This window comes from Leptosomus discolor, chromosome Z, assembly GCF_034619465.1.
Source record: "Leptosomus discolor isolate bLepDis1 chromosome Z, bLepDis1.hap2, whole genome shotgun sequence".
In the NCBI taxonomy this organism is placed as follows: Eukaryota; Metazoa; Chordata; class Aves; order Leptosomiformes; family Leptosomidae; genus Leptosomus; species Leptosomus discolor.
The window spans coordinates 77,112,315-77,129,767 of record NC_141419.1 but is presented as its reverse complement, the minus strand read 5'-3'; the positions used below and the strand labels follow the sequence as shown (position 1 = coordinate 77,129,767).

Here is a 17,453-nt window from a genome sequence, read left to right as displayed (position 1 = left end):
GAAAGCGTGTGGGAAACTTTTTATTCAATATTGGACTACTTGGTGTAAGCTTCTGAATAAAAGCAGATTTTTACAGTTAAAACTGCTTGTCCCTACCCTAGTTACTTGAGCAGTGAACTAAGCTGCTTGCATGATCCTCTATAAAATTAAATGATACACACAAACATTCATACATTTAAAAGCAGCACTGTCACGTCAGCCCTGAGGTACTCGGTGCTCTATTATTTCACCTGTTCTTTTCGCCAGTCCATAATCTGCAGTTGTAGATTATGTTATATATTATAATGGCAACTGATAGATTTTGCTGGTCTGCTGTGGTATAGTAACAGCAACTTATCACTCTGCCTTCAGCCTTCATTCCTCAAAGTCTCAGACATAGCTGGGACAGGTCCTACGAAGATATGGAACACAGTTCTCCACATGCTATGAGGCTTTACTTCCCAGAAGCTGCAAGCAGCGATTCAATATCCTGAATTACTTTAGAAGTTTTTTTCAAAGCCTCCAAGACGCACCCTTCACTGATTTCTTCCAGCTCGTTCCTGTTTTCTGGGTTTCCGACAGTAATACCAGATGGATTGGTTTTTGCAGCAGGTGTCCTTTCCGGAACATTGCTATTACCAAGTAAAACTGGTGTTATTTTGTTAAGAAAAAATATCAAACTTTTCTTCCTAATGAGAAAAATACCTCTCCATATTTGTATTCCTCATTCTACACTGCAAAGTCTCACATTCCATAGCAGGGTAATTACATAAAGCCAAAAAATAAAAGAGTATACTGCTTAAAATGTCTTAAATGTTTATAGAAAATGTCTTTAACTAAGAGTGCAACTTATACAAAAGTTACTCTGAAAAGGAAACTATCTGATGCCACACTGCACAGTTTAACAGTATGCACTTTTCCAACTAGTAAAACTGAACACTGGCTTAAAGACAATTACAGAGCGGCTTTAATAAGCACATGCAGCGCAGCACACTTTTTTGAGCGGGCTGAACACAATGGAACAATACTGATAAACAGAAAGGTATTGTACTCCAACAAGCCCAGAGGCAACTGCGTCATTCCTCTTTCAAGAACAGATTAGCAGATGAGTGTTAGCAAATCTAACGAAATACCCATTAAAGGGCTTCCTTTTTTGATGATTTTTTATTTTAGTTTTGTACACTGCCACTGTTTTTGTTTCTGGTCCTGTGATGCAGAGGTTGGATAAGATAAATGATGAAACAAAACCCAATAAATAAGAAAATAAAAAAATGCCTTAAAAAGGTGATTTTAAGTGGGTAAGGCAGTAAAAATAAGGTGAGAACAAGATAGGTTTTGATGATCTAAAATGCCCATTTGAATACACATACGAACAAAAGAATAAAGAAGTTAAAATTCTTTAGCTTTCAAAAGGATACAGTTAAATCTCCGTATTTTTTCAAGCTCAGCATCAGCAGACCTGTCCAAGAAAATAAAATTGTGATTTAGTATCATAAAAGTTTCTCAAATGTACTAAGTTTCCAGCAATACTGAAAATTACATGAGCAGAATCCAAGTGAAAAAAAAGCTTTCTTTTCATCTTTCGTACCATTAGTCAATGGCTGCTATTTGTCAATCATTTGTTTCCAAAAATCAGGGCTCTGCTCTAAGAATAGTCTCTTTGCTGTACGTATGGATAAATTTTCATTTCATCAGCTACTGAATCTGCTATAATCTGAATAACAAGTGCAAGTGTAATCGATTTCAATTAACACATTTTTAATTCCTGAATATGTCTGTATATGATGTCAGTAGACCTATGGTCAGTAGCATGTATTAAAAAGAACACATATATTAGCAAGAGATAAATGTGTCATTTAGCAGTTCAAAGCACTATTTTGAACTGCTTGTTGTTCTGTTAAAAGACACCTTTCTTAGTCTAGTTTCTCTTTTTCACCTTGCAAGATACTACCTCCGTAACATTAATCCTCCTTTGGCAAAGTCACTGTAATTCTGATTTTCAAGTAAGGCAGGCAGAAGCGCAATGAAACAAGCTTCACCTAGAACTCACCTAACACTTTAAACACTGAAAGAAAACTACGAAACCACACAAAATAAATGGACTCACAATTTCAATTTTTGGCCCTTAGGAAATGCAGTCTATAAAATTCACAGTTTATAGTCTTTCTGTGGTGTATTTGCAACATTACTTGTAGTCAGTTATTTAGGATAAAGATGAATACCAATTTTCTTCAGTTACAGAGTGTGCAGTACATTCAGGAATCTCCTTCCTTTCACTCAAACTTCTACACCATTCTACTGCTGTTCTGATGTACCTATGTTAACATGAAAAGTCACAAAAAAAGTAGTTATTTATAGGAGAAATACACTCTGTCAATTCAAGCAAAAAAAGAGAAGGCATTAAGCAATACACCTGGATCTGAAAGAAAAAGCCGTGATTCAAAATCTAGCTTTTTCTCTAGGTTTCCTTGCCATTTTTTGATTCCTACTTTTTGTCTAGAACCTCTTTCATATTTAAAACTATGCAGCCACAGAAAATTGTAACAAAGCCATATGAGTTGTAATCAATAGTGCACAAATGTTAATTTCTCTTTGTGAATATCTGCTTGCTAAAATACAGCACAGTAAGCCTCTGGTGATTCCCATGATGAGGCTGTAATTAGAGCAAGCTGATTAGAGAAAGCAGTCTGTAGGCAGAGGTCAATATATGTAGTAAGGCAAAAATTGGATAAAATTCTACCCAATTCCATGTACCAGCTCTATGTAGGACAAAGATTTATTTTTTTTTTTCCTATCCACTGATTTTAAGTGCCAAGTTGCAGCTCTAGTTATTTTCTTTAAAAAGACATTACTGTAACAATTGTAGTGGAATAACAGCATAGAATCATAGAATTGTTTAGGTTGGAAAAGACCTTCAAGATCATATTGTCCAACTGTTAACCTGACACTGCCAAGCCCACCACTAAACCATGTCCCGAAGTGCCACATCCACACATCTTTTAAATACCTCGAGGGACAGTGACCCCACCACTTCCCTGGGCAGCCTGTTCTAGTGTTTGATAACCTTTTCAGCGAAGAAATTTTTCCTGATATTCAACCTAAACCTCCCCTGGTGCAACTTGAGGCCATTTCCTCCTGTCCTATCGCTTGTCACTTGGGAGAAGAGACCAAGACCCACCTCACTACAACCTCCTGTCCTGGTTTGGCTGGGACAGAACCCCAGGCCAGCCATGCTGGGCAGGCTGCTAGCAGCTTTGAGTCAGCCAGGGCAGCTGAGCCGAGTTAGCTACAGGGGCAGCCCGTACCATCATGTCATGGTCACTATAAAGGGGGAAGGTTGGCTGAAGAAGGGGAGCTCCTGTGGGGCTCTTGCTGGGGTCTCTCCTGCTCCTCCTCTGGCTTCTCCTGAGGACTGCGCTCTGGTCGACTGAGGCAACAGCATGTTTGTTTGGCTGAGTATATCTGTGCTGGCAGTGGTGGTGTCTTCAGGAAATCTGTTGCACTTCTACCTACGGGTCTGCTCTTTTTCCTGATTCCTCTCCCTGGCTGGTGAGGGGTTGTCAAGTGACAGAGCAACTGTTACAGTTTAGCCCTGGGTACAGGCTAAGCGTAGACACCTCATTTCAGGCAGTTGTAGAGAGCGATGAGGTCTCCCCTCAGCCTCCTCCTCTCCAGACTAAACCACCCCAGGTCCCTCAGCCGCTTCTCATAAGACCTGTTCTCCAGACCCTTCACCAGCTTTGTTGCTCTTCTCTGGACACGCTCCAGCACCTCAGTGTCTTTCTTGCAGTGAGGGGCCCAAAACTGCACACAGCATTTGAGGTGCGGCCTCACCAGTGCCCAGTACAGGGGCACGATCACCTCCCTGCTCCTGCTGGCCACACTATTGCTGATACAGGCCAGGATGCTGTTGGCCTTCTTGGCCACCTGAGCACACTGCCAGCTCATGTTCAGCCGGCTCATGTCAACCAGCACCCCCAGGTCCTTTCCCACCAGGCAGCTTTCCAGCCACTCCTCCCCAAGCCTGTAGCGCTGCCTGTAGCGCTGCCTGGGGCTGTTGTGACCCAAGTGCAGGACTCGGCACTTGGCCTTGTTGAACCTCATAGCATTGGCCTCAGCCCATCGATCCAGCCTGGCCAGATCCTTCTATGGAACCTTTCTTGCCCTCAAGCAGATCAACACTCCCAGCCAGTTTAGTGTCACCTGCAAACTTACTGAGGGTGCACTCAATCCCCTCATCCAGATCATTGATAATGATGTTAAACAGAACTGGCCCCAGTACTGAGGCCTGGGGAACACCGCTTGTGACAGGCCGCCAGCTGGATTGAACTCCATTCACCACCACTCTTTGGGCCCGGCCATTCAGCCAGATTTTAACCCAGTGAAGGGTACACCCATCCAAGCCATAAGCAGCCAGTTTCTCCAGGAGAATGATGTGGGAAACGGGGTCAAAGACTTTAGTGAAGTCCAGGTAAACAACACCCACAGCCTCTCCCTCATCCATTAAGCTGGTCACCTTGTCATAGGAGGAGATCAGGGTCATTAAGCAGGACCTGCCTTTCATAAACCCATGCTGACTGGGCCCAATCACCTGGTTGTCCTGTACATGCCATGTGATGGCCCTCACTGATTATCTGCTCTATAACCTTCCCTGGCACCAAAGTCAGGCTGACAGGCCTGTAGTTCCCCAGATCCTCCTTCCGGCCCTTCCTGTGGATGGGCATCACATTTGCCAACTTCCAGTGCATTGGGACCTCACCAGTTAGTCAGGACTGCTGGTAAATGACTGAAAGCATACAGTGGTCCCCAGTCATATAGGTCCTGAATCTTTGCCAGACGTAAGATGGAGCTTTTATCATTATGTGTTTGGTTCCCCTCCAATATATTTTCAGTAAACACTATTTCTTCATATAAAATGATTTGTACAGAATTCTTTGATATTTAACTTTAAAGTGTTTAAATTAGTTATACCTTTCATAGATTCCAGGACGACTTATTTGTATTAGCTGCTGTACCCCATCAGGAGTAGTTACCTTACACCAACCTACATCTTCATTTACCTTAGAAGAAAAAAAATTACAAGAATTAATTTTCTGCTGCAGTCTGAAGAAAAAATAGCAAGTATAATATGGCAATTTAAGAATTAATAATCTATGAACATTCCACTTCAAACACTTAAAAGTTTGTGTTTTGCTGAGGACAGAATTTGGTATAGTCTGCTATGATAAATGCAAGGGGAAGAAAAAAAGAACACCTGGCATGGCCCCAACACTCATTTTGTGCTATTCAAGAATAAATTATTTCTAAAAGTGTGTAGAAATGTTTCCAAACCTGTAGAATTTTCAGTTCTTCTCCCTTTTATCATGAGTATACAGATTGGAGCTAGCTCACATCAGGAAATTATACTGTATCTTTTGACACACTACCATATTTATATTGTTTATAGCAGAGATATCCTCAGACACTTTACATCTTTTTTGTGTCTTGTCACCTTAGGGTAATAAGAAAAGACACAGAAGCCAAAAGTCTCAGCAGTCAACCTTGAAGCCCACACTCATATAATTTTCTCTGTAGTACCATTCTGCAAAAATCAACATAATCTTTTTACTTCTATATTAAGTAGATTTAAAAATGCAAATGGAATACCATATACACAAGGCTACTTATCTGAGTAATTTTTCAATATCTATTTACTCAATTACAGACATTTTGAAATAAAAGCCAAATATTCCCTTCTTTGATCAACGTGAGTGACGACTTAAAAGTATAAAGTTTCATTTGGCTCTTTAGGCATCAGTTATTCACTAAAATACTCTTCCTCCTCATTTCTGGTTAAAATTCTGGCAATACATTAACGATAGTGTTTGTGGATAGTTCCTATTTTCATTTAGACTACTATACAAGCTCAAGAGCAACTCACAGCAGCAAACTGTTGTGAGTTATGAATCTCTCAGAAGACTTTGGCTTGTACTTTTACAGGCATCAAAACTTTTATTTAGCTTCCTCATGTGTTTCCTAGTAACACTTCTTCATGAAGAGCCTTAAGAATAGTAATTCCTCTAACACATGAGTTACCTGGATCTTACTACAGGAAGAGCTGAAATTCCAGACCATATTCAAGGTCACCCCATCCCAAAAAGCAGCATGGACTTTACGATCTGAGTACACAACGAGTCTTCCTGTGCTGGGAATAACCTTTTCATACAGCAAAACTGGCAACATTTCTCGTCCATCTGTCTCAGGTACCTAGAACCAAACAAACACATTAAAAACTTGAGGAAAGGTTACTTATATGACTACAGCTGTTTGTATCTCTCCCAGATTTTCAATTCACTTGTTTTTCCAGACTACAACCAGCTCGCTCTATCATGCAATTCCTTTCTGCTTCACAAATATACCTTTACACTGCATGCTTTTGGTTCCCAAATATGTATCTTCTGATCTTTGAGGATACATTCACCGTTCTTCCCTCTAGATTAGGTCCTATTCCCTGTAGCCTGTATGATCACTCTTATAACACTGAAAGATTTATAAATCTTCAGCTACGTACCGTTTTCCAGCAGCAGAGATAATAGTTATGACTTAATGATAGTTTAGTGTTGTAGCAGTACTGAAGTATTCTGAGGAGAAAAAACCCAAGCAAAATATTAAGTATTTCATACTAAACTATATTTTCTGAACAGTTGTTTAGATATTTTTTACGTCCTCAGTGCTAATGTAAATTCCTTTAATTTTTATACTTAATGTCATAATAAGTATTATGTATAATTTTAAATACTCTCAAAGTCAGAAGAATTAATGTAACAAAAGAAGTAAAGTTACTTGGTTGCCTGAGTAATAATGGAGGATATAGAGTATGGATTTCCTGGTACATCAGGAGGTAGGCTGTTTACCGAATACATCTTTTCTTCTCTCTGCAGTAAAAAGCAGAAAGGAGATGAGTTAGTCACAGGCACTATAGTATGAAAACAGTATTAAGAGCTTGGAAGATACAAAATTTCTGTCCCAGAAAGCAACTATAATCCCATATAAATTTGTCCCAGAACACAGATAACTATCTCCTTGAAAAGTAAAAAAATGCTGTTGTGTCCTTTAAGCCTAATTCTGTGGGAAGAAACACTCACAGTTTCCATGCACTCAGTATAGACCAGAAAGCTCTCTTAATCAGCGAGCAGACTGTAGTTCATCACTGAGTAACTGCATTTGAGTCAAGTTAAAGGCTAGGTTTGAAGGGTACAAAGTTGACCCTTAATTCTGCTTTAAAAATACAAAGCACTGCATAAGCACTTGAGAGGATATCTACTCTGGGGAAACTAATAGACAGACACAGAGAGGCAAACCCCTTTCTCCAGCACTGAACAGCTGGTCTGTGGCAAAGCCAGAACAGAACCTTCATCTTCTAAATTCTGTCTTCATACAGTAAAAACCAAAACACCTTCAAGAACATAAAGGTTAAACTCTAATCAATATATTAGTTTTGAAGACTAAACTTCTCATTTAAATTAGTGAGAAATGGTTATTGTAGAACCTTACTGCTGTACATACTTGAGCTTGTGAAACAAATGTTACAATGAGTAAGATTTTCTTTATTGTGCCTATAATCTCCAAAAATACACTCTGAAACAGAAGGAATAATCTCATTTTTGTAAGACTGATTGCTTGATTCAGTCATTATAGTGATTATCAATGCAAGGACTTCACTATAGACTGCATAGCCAAATACCTTAAACTGCTAACTTGAAGAAATTTGGAACATATTTTAAAATAGTTTTATACCTTTTTTGTTTCTTTTTGGATTGCATAATGTACAAAATAGTTTCCCAAAAATGCTCCCTCTGACTTAAAAAATGAGTCATCACCAGGATAAATTTCTATGATGTCTGTTGTGCCATGGATAAATCTAAGAGAAATAACAAGATTTTTAACAAGTATTTAAAATGCTGTGTCACTACAGAAGCAAACAATTTAGTACACTTGAAGAAAGCACTAAGCAGCAACATATTTTCAACACAATTCTCACATGAAAAAGTTTCTACTGTTTCTCACAAACAGCAGAGGGTACCAATTATTTCTTTTAAGCCAGATCAGCATTACCAGGCTCTTTGCACGTGTGTACTGGGGGTGGGAGGTAAACATCTCACAAGAGCTGCTCATTCCACTGACCACAAAATATAGTGATTCTAAAAAGCAAAACCCAACTATCCAATTTTCTTAGGAGACCAGACCTTCCTAGTGTACACAGAGAACTGCCAGACTGAACTACTCCTGACGGTCTTCATTTCCACTGCAGCTGTGTGTTTTTCACCAAGTTCAATGGTCTTTTTCTCATAACCACATGGTATCTTGGTGCTTAAAACCCATTTAATGACCCAATTCTGAAGCTCTGTGGTTAGATGCCTGGACTTTGGTAATAGGACTTGTAACACTAAGTATGGCTACTCACCATACTTCCAAAGAAATGAGGAATACTACCGAACAGCCGCTAAACATTTTGTTCTGATGAGATGAAAATTTAGGAATTACACTTAGAAAAATGAAGAGCAAAGCTCTGAAGACCAGCTATGCTTTTATCGAAGACTTTTAGATGCTGATAGCAAGTAGCATTTTTGAAGTTTGCATAACAGATTTGAAAGGGCAATTTAAAAAAAAAGCCTTTTTTTTTTTTTTTAAACCATACGGACAAGGTGATTCGCCAGGAAAATCCACAGTTTAGCTGCCCGCAACATGTGAATTATGTAGGTCACCAAGACAAACATTTCCAAAGCATGAAATCTTCATCATCTAAAAGAGTAATGTAATTTGCAAAGAAACCAAGCACTGGAATTGTTAGTGAAGTCTGTGGGAGCTCCAGCTGTCCAGTAAACCTTTAAGAAATCAGATAATCAGATAATTTCTTTAAGAGCCTTAAACATGATTTCAGATTGTTTGTTTCAGACATACTCACCTTCAGACCTGGAAATATACTGTACTAGAAAATCTGAAGTCAAATGAACAAACAGCAGAAATGAATGGACTCTTACATGAAGATTGTGTACAATTTCTCAAAGAGCAAGAAAGGGACAAAGTAAGACATTTCATCTTAAAGCTTAATTCCCACACAAATGAAGTCTTGCAAAGATGAGATGCATCATTTCTTACATACCTATAAATAACACCCTGGCACCATACAACTTGAATTAGCTGAGGGCATGAATACTTTTCAGCATCTTGATTCTGAAAGAAGCCACAGAAAGTCCACCTGTATAAAATACAGTAAAAGCTTCAGTGAGTCCAAAGGTCGGGGGTGGGGGTAGCTGTGTGCTGGTAACGGTTTCTGCACCAAGAAGAGATGCGTGTACACCTATCCAAAGGAAAAGAGGCCACATATTTTCAGAGTCCTCTGATTCCTTAGTTAGCCATGTCAGTTACTAAATTAGTTTTATCAAACCTGCAAAGCTTTTTTTGATTATTTTTAGTGGTGCTGACAGAAAGCATATGCCACTAGCGTGTCTCAGAAGTATTATCTTCTCAAAAATGAAAACAACCCAAACCAACCCAAAACCTGTGTTCTTTTTTCAGTATTCTTTTTCATTTACATATTTATATAGCATGTCAGAAAACAAAATTTTTTTTTCTCTGTACTAATTACTGTATATCCATTATAGTACGATATAGAACATTGGTTTCACAAATTGCATGTTTCAAGAAATTTCTAAAAAAAAAAAAGGAATTAAAAAATATTTTTTTATAGCTAAATTCAGTTATTTTGCTAGAGCTGAAGTTCCAAATTGCAGAATCGTAAAACATATGTTAACAACTACAAAGTAAACAGCTTAAATTACCTGTGTAAATGTGGGGCTCTGCAGCTGAGTGGCAAAGCTTTAGGTAAAAGAGAAACTGGTTCATGTGTTTTGGGGTCTACTAAAACATCAGCTTCTATAGGCGTATGGTTGCTTTTCTCACATGTCTTCATTACATTCTTAACAGTATGTAAGTTATAGCACATTAGTGCCAATGACAAAGGGTACTTCCATTCTTCCGGGTAGGAGGAAACAGACCAACGCTGTGTAACCCATGTGTATTCAGAAGAGTAATTTGCGTAGAACAAAGGGACTCCGTCTCTGCCTTTTTGGTCCTCTGGTTTGGTTGGTTCTCTGTATTGACCTTCAGCACAACCATGTCCATTCTTCTTATTCTCTATTCCAGTTTGTTTCCATGACATTTCTGCAATAGAATTTTTACTTGACTTGCCATACTGATGCTCGGTTTGATAGTTGCTGTTCTTTTGAGAGGAGCATAAGGATGCTGCAGATGATTGGCTGACTTTGCATAAGAATTCCACTGTAAATTCTTGCTGCAATTCTGACAGGTAAAGGTGAGCACAACCATCTACTGACGAGATGCGCACACTGCCATTGTCTGTATATCTTATCAGATCAGCCGTAGTAGGGTCAGGCCATCTAATTTCTAAGATATCACTGAAAAGAATCTAACAGAAGAAGAAGGATTGGAATGCGCAGCAAGATAAAAATTACCTCCTTCCTGGAAATTACAATGGAGGATTTACATTTAAATGAATGCAGTCCCTCTCCAAGGTGACGTAGGGCAAGTAACTTTACTCTGTATTTATTTGCATACATGAACTCAAGAGGAAGCAAAATATCTAACCTTCACATCTGCTTCCTTCTGTCCAACAGAATTCTGCCTAGCAATAATGTTTGAATTTAATATACATTCATAAACTAGCAAGGTATATGGCCAGCTGACCAGGCACAACTGCCCATAGACAGTAGATATTTCTGTTTCCAACTGCTTAAGAAACACTGAAGAGAGAGCCTAAATTATCTTGATCGTATCAGTTATTAGTAGACTTCACGGAAAGCCCACATCAAAGTTGTGTACATTAAAACCCCTTATGCTCTGAAACCTCTTCTTTATTTATAAAATTGTAACAAGCTTGTAAAATGGCATGCAATGTATTTATCTGTTCTTACCAAAAAGGAAACTTACTGAAATTGTTTTGCAGCTAGGTATCTTACTAAATCCTGCAGCACCGCAGATTAAGTTACACAGCTATTGCTAGGATGTGGATAAAACATGCTTCTGAAGAAGAATTTAAGATATAATAAAGATTTTAGATTTGTACAATACAACATTTGGAAAGTCTCAAAAGAATACTCTCATCTTACTGCCAGGATATTCAAGTACAGGTAGCTGCTTCACTTAGCACTTTTGTTCAAACCAAACAAAAAACATTTTCACAGCATGTGCCATTGTGATCCCCCTTCTAGAAAAACGAATTCTCAACAAATTACTCCAAATAAGCACTGCATCTACCTCAAATCCCAGACTAAAGTTTGCCCAAAGAGAAGACAGGGTTTAGAAAATGCACTAATCACCTTCTGCAACCAGAAACATTCTGTCAAGACAGAGAATGCCTTTCTAACCACCTGTAGAAGTTCTGCCTGAAAATTACAGATTTTCCTTTGTATTGTCCTTATACCTGATCACCACACAGAAAATATCCTTAGTCTGCTTTCAATTGAAGACTCCAGGTAAAGCTCTGGATCCCAAATAAACAGAAAAATGCAAATGCTGTCAAATAAGTGTGAAAAAAACTTAGCAAATGAGTATTGACACTCCTCATTTGCTTTATCTCAGTTTAATCAGCTTTGTCTCATTTGACAGACCTTTAATCAGATATGTTTCAGCCCTCATCATACTTTGGCTTAGCACTGGAAAATCCTGGAGTCCAATAAAAATGAAACATGGCAGCACTAGTGTGTTGGTAGGTGGTAAATGTGAAGGGCACTGAAGATGAAAATTTACCATGAAGAATTGCAAAAGGATCCTAAAAAAAAAAAAGAAATCAAGGGACCAGACAATAAGGCTGCAAATGAAAATTCAGTGGAGATAAACATAATGTGATATAAAAGGGTGTAATGGGTTTGTGTGGCAAGGTTTTGGTAGCAGTGGGGTTACAGGGGTGGCTTCTGTGAGAACCTGCTAAAAGCTTCCCCTATGTCTGGTACAGCCAACGCCAGCCGGCTCAAACATAGACCCACCGCTGGCCAAGCGTCGGTGGTAGCGCCTCTGCGATAATGTGTTTAAGAAAGAGAAAAGTTATGGGCAGCAGTAACTGCAGTGGGAGAGAGGAGTGAGAGCACGTGAGAGACATTTCTGCAGACACCAGGCCCAGTGAAGAAGTGGGGGGAGAAGATGCTCCAGGCGCCGGAGCAGCGGTTCCCCTGCGGCCTGTGGTGAAGACCATGGTGAGGCAGGCTGTCCCCCTGCAGCCCATGGGCGTTAATGGTGGAGCAGATGACTGCCTACAACCTGTGGAGGACCCCACGCTGGAGTAGGTGGATGCCTGAAGGAAGCTGTGACCCTGTGGGAAGGCTGCACCGGAGCAGGCTCCTGGCAGGACCTGTGGCCCGTGGAGAGAGAGAAGCCCACGCTGGAGCAGGTTTGCTGCTGGTGATCCCGTGGGGGGACCCATACTGGAGCAGTCGGTTCCTGAAGGACTGCACCCCATGGAGGAGACCCACGTTGGAGCAGTTCACGAAGGACTGCAGCTAGTGGGAAGGACTCTTGCTGGAGAAGTGATGGGGGACAGTCTCCCCTGAGTGGGACCCCACACTGGAGCACGGGAATCATGTGAGGAGTCCTCCCCCTGAGGAGGAAGGAGCGGCAGGAACAATAGAGTGATGAACTGACCCCAAGCCCCATTCCCTGTTCCCCCTCTGCACCGCTCAGGGGGAGGAGGGAGAGCAATCGGGATAAAAGTTAAGCCTGGGAAAGAAGGGAGCAGTGGGGGGAAGGTGTTTTAAGATTTGGTTTTATTTCTAGTTACTCCTTTCTGAATTGATTAGTAATAAATTACATTTTTTCCTCAAGTTGAGTCTGTTTTGCCCGTGACACTAATTGCTGAGTGATCTCCCTGTCCTTATCTCGACCCACGAGCCTGTGGTTATATTTTTCTCTCCCCCGTCCAGCTGAGGAGGGGGACTGATAGAGCAGCTTTGGTGGGCACTTGGCATCCACCCAGGGTCAACCCACCACAAAGGGGAAAAGCAATCCTAACTTTACGTATGAAAGAGCTAGCTGACCACCACCACCCAGGAAGATCTTGGCATTATGACTGACAGCCTCATGAAAACAGATTCTTATGTTCAGCAGCAGTCTAAGCTGTCTTCGAATGTCTGAAAATTCCAGGAAAGGAACAGGAACAAACAGAAGATATAACCGTAACACTGAATATGTTTATAGCTAACCTGCATTTTGAATACTATTTGCAGTTTTGAACAGGCCACACCACTGGCAAGATCCCCCTCACCAAGCTGTCTGGAGATGAGGATGGTTAGTGTGGCCAAAACAGAGCCCAAACAAACCCTAGGACTAGGCTGTTTTGAATTCAAGCATAAGCAAAGTAATATAGTATAACTGCAGAAGCACTTTTGTACCCAGTGGCCCAGTAAAGGGATTGTCACTGCTAGTCACAAGCCACAGGCCTTAGGCTAACTATGCCTTAGGCTAACTGTGCAAGGCCCCAGCCTGGCCTATTACCCTTGTTACCAACTTGTAATGACAACATGCTGCTTGAACTGGAGCCTGGTAACTGTTACCTCATTATAACAGACTGCTGAAGTGTCTGTTATAGCAAAGGACTTCAAAATACAGGCATTGGTTGAAAACAGAGGTGACAGAACAATCAACTGATAGTAAATTACTGAAGTACAGTCTTTAAGAAAAGCAGCAGCTGATAAACTGGGGTGTCAGGGGAAGGCAGGGGAGCCAAGCAACAGCATAAGGCACTTGCTGTGGCCTGGGAAAGGTATCCCTCAGCACCCTGAAGCAGGTAGCCACAGAGGAAGCTGGAAGTTAGAAGTTGTCTAGAAACCCAGCCATCTTCCATAAGAACAAGATGCTGGCCTGGGGGAGGGTGGAGGGTTACCCGCGAGTGCTATGGACAGAGCATCAGCTCTGTGCTGTTGCAGCCTGCAGTGTATGTACAGAAGGACTGAGTGCTGTTAAGTACGTAGGGATACCCATTGACAGCATTTCCAGCAACTGAGCATTTCCATGTTATTCATGTAATTCAGTGTGTTACTAGTGATGCATCAGTCTAGAAGTTTTAAAACTTAAAACTCGCCTGATTTATCAGTCATCTTAAGACTCCCACCCCAGTGCGCACACACTCGCATGCATTCAGTGGGGATATGAAAAGTACATGAAAAGTAAAGCTCTCAGAAACAGTAAATGGGGTCTCTGGATGGACCTTCAGTCTGATCTGGAGCAGCCATTCCCACCGAGTGACACTCTGCCCCAGTCCTCTCACAGGCCCCTGTAACAGGCTTACACAGGGGAAACAAGGGGATTCTAAACCTGACAGCCTCTGGAACACACTGTCCTCTTTCACCGAGTCTTCCGTGAAAGGTTTCAAGTGCAGAACAGCAACGATATATAAAACAGCTATCATATGTACAAAATCCTGGTTTTAGTCTTACTAAGCGTAAACGAACTCTTAGCGTAGGTCACAAAGGATATGCATAGAGGCCTAAGTCACAGTTAAAGCTGTAATTTACAACAGCCGTCTTCTAATCAAGGTGACAGCTACATTAGCCAAACCGCCCCCCGTAGCTCTTCCAGCCCTGTACTCACATGCACGCATGTGAAGCTACCTAAGTCCGCTTTGTCAGACTGCTAGGGAAGTTTGTTTTGTGAAAGCACCACCTGTGCAACTCCCACCTTTTTTCTTTCTGGAGGTATAACACGTGCAGGTAAGTACGGGCGAGAAGCAAACTTGTTCCGGAAATCTAGAGCTCGTAACAGTTGTTCCTATGGAAGCAGGAAGAAAAACAAAATAAAACAACACAACCCTCTTACATCATGAGGTTTTTCTATGCGGTGATAAAATTTTAAGCCGATTTCATCCTCCTCTTTTCCGTAGCGGAGGCTGAGAAATCCCCCCGTTTTTCGCAGAGGAACCGCGGTTCCGGCTGTGCCGCGGGGCCGAGGGCGCAGGCGGGGCCGAGGGCGCAGGCCGGGCCTCCCTCCGCCGCAGCCCTCCACGTCCTCCTCGGCGGCAGTCCCGGCGCTCTCCGCCGCGGCCGCTTCCCAGGGCGGGCACAGCCACACGGGGCGCGGCGCAGCCCTCCCCACCAGGCCGGGCAACCCCTGCCCACCACCTACCCTGCGGGCACTGACGACGAAGGCGACCCGCTGGCGAGTGGTCTCCGCCGGCTGAAGGGGGTGGGCAGCGGCGGGGAGCGCCGCCTCGCACAGGTACTCGCAGCCGCAAGGAGACAGCAGCAAGCGGGAACCCCCCGCGTAGTGCACCTCCACCGAGTCGTCCCCGTACAGCACCATCAACCTTTCCGCCTCCATCTCCCCGGAAGGCCCAGGCGGGACAGCGGGGGAGCGGCGGGAGGCACCCGCGTTCGGGGCGAGGCGGCCCGGGGTGGGCGGGGGGTGGGGGGAGGCGGCTCGGGGCTCCTTCCCGGCCGCTCAGGCCTTCGTGTGGCGAGTTCAGCCTGTCGTCCTGGCAGCAGGGAGCGAGTCGAGCGTGTGACCTGGTTTACGTACACGTTTGCAAAACAAGCTGGATGGGAACACACACCGCGCCTTGTCACTTCCCGTTCAGCTTGCATCTGCCGGAAAGTATGTTTGCTGCTCCAGAAATGAACATCGGCAGTACAAAGGCCTGAACTGTAGAAAGACCCCTGGTCACATGTGACCATGCCTCTCGAAGAGGCACCTCCTGCAGCCAGTGCCCCGCCGCCCCCGCGCCGGTCACCCTGCACCCCCCGGTGTCCCCCCGAGAGCCCCGGCGCAGGGGCGGGCCGCGGGACGTCCCCCGCAGGCAGCCCGCCGCCCGCAGCCTGTCCCAGGCGGGCGAGGGAGTCCCTTGCCGCTGCTGCTTGATGCCTTCGCGGGCCACGGAGCTCTGACAGACGTCCGTGTGCCTGGAAGCGGGTCGCAGAATCCCTCGCTGGGTAGACGGAAAGATAAATTTCCCAAACGCCAATTTAAAAATTATGCCTAGGTGACTTTTTGGAAGATACATACCGACCGCCCCCCCCCCCCCCCCCGATATTTACAGTTTAATCAACGCTCCTTTAAGTGGATTGACAGTTTAAAAGTTAAGTGACAATTTGCTGTCAATTCCTCCTTAAAGGACTAAGCAAATACAATTCCAGATCCTTTGCTGTGCAGGCCACGCTAGATCACCCAGTCTTGCCTAGATGTAGCTATCATTCCTTACCTCTGGAGGTACAGGTTTCTCAGGCCGCTACGCAATCACAGAAGCAGCACATTCAGTACAGCTTTCCATTCTCTACAACTAGAGAGCAGATTCTCAGCAGAGCAGATGAACATCCAGTTGAATGGCTGCCAACACAGCCATGCATCAAAATAAATCTGGTTCTATTTGCGGTATCATTTTTAATGAACATTACTCTGCACAACCCTTGCCTGAAGCAAGTTTCAAAGCAGGTATTTGGATTATCCTTATTACTTTTTGTTATTTATGGACAATGTACTGTACTTTGCTTGAAACTTCATTGCTGTGGTTGCAACCCTCAGCGTAGGAACGGAGGAATTAGGCCACAGAGGCTGAAGTAGAGGTGCACATCAGCAATTCACAAACAACTTGGCACCCTCCCTGACTTTTGGCCGGAACGTCATTTTCTGTTCCTATACCAACTACTAGGATCCAGAGGTGTAAACCAAATGATTAGAACTATAATTAAGTCAGAGAAAAGTTACAAACATGAGCTATCAATAATTGAACGAGTTCTGTACAGTAGGAAGGAAAGGCAGAACATGGTGAGGAAGTACTGTCCCAGAGAGAAATAAAAATTTCTATTACAAACCAGACTGAGAGCCACTGAGTGCCGTAACAGATTATTGTTTTTAAAAAAGTATAATCCCAGCTATGCATAATTTGTGATACCTGACATAGCTGAGCCAGTCTTGCTTCTTTCCTAAAACCAACATTCAAAAATCCAGCAACCATCTGTTTTCCTAAATAAATAAAAAAAAAAAAGTAAGCCAGGAGGAAGTTCTTAGCAGATCTGAAAGGAAACCACTAAGAGAAAATTGACTTAATTTCTGAATATGTAACTCTCATTCAAGAGCAAAGCATGTGCAAATCAGCACCTCTTGCAGCCCAACTTGAAATTACTTTAAGCAAAGTGTCATTTTCAACTACTGAATATTTTTGTTAAATCACAACTGATTTGTCGACAGTAGCAAATTTTGTGTGTGGTTCTTCTGATGTGTGAAGCTTGGTCATGTGCTTGAATTCAGATGTGAAGTATGTTTCTTTTCAGAAACAGTGCTAAAAAAGTTGACTCTACTTCTCCCCTGAAGTTTGCTTTCCATGCTCCTGTGTCTTCAGTGGCTTACCGTTATGCCACAAATAAATTTTTTTAAATGGTTGTTCATCTGCAAGGTATTGTTCAGAAACTTGGAGATGAGAAACTTTCACACAG

At 42.5% G+C, this 17,453-nt stretch overlaps 1 protein-coding gene across 1 annotated transcript; it reads right to left on the bottom strand.

The window, feature by feature from the left end:
* Positions 1-4: 4 nt before the first annotated feature.
* On the bottom strand, positions 5-15,345 carry CZH5orf34 (chromosome Z C5orf34 homolog). Its single transcript, XM_086479744.1, has 12 exons — positions 15,151-15,345; positions 14,707-14,796; positions 9,801-10,447; positions 9,122-9,217; positions 7,756-7,879; positions 6,802-6,893; positions 6,530-6,599; positions 6,055-6,225; positions 4,951-5,039; positions 2,202-2,294; positions 1,398-1,438; positions 5-627 (listed from the first exon to the last, which is right to left on the bottom strand). Exons 1-12 carry the CDS (start codon positions 15,343-15,345, stop codon positions 434-436), a joined length of 1,902 nt encoding a protein of 633 aa, XP_086335870.1. The 3' UTR covers positions 5-433.
* Positions 15,346-17,453: the final 2,108 nt, after the last annotated feature.

Excerpts from the sequence above, each read along its gene's own strand:
- CZH5orf34 (XM_086479744.1), bottom strand. The coding sequence starts at position 15,345 with ATGGAGGCGGAAAGGTTGATGGTGCTGTACGGGGACGACTCGGTGGAG. Across the intron at positions 2,295-4,950 it reads CGTCCTGGAATCTATGAAAG|GTACATCAGAACAGCAGTAG; the intron begins GTATAACTAATT and ends ATGTTAACATAG. Across the intron at positions 628-1,397 it reads AAAAATACGGAGATTTAACT|TTTTACTTGGTAATAGCAAT; the intron begins GTATCCTTTTGA and ends AAATAACACCAG.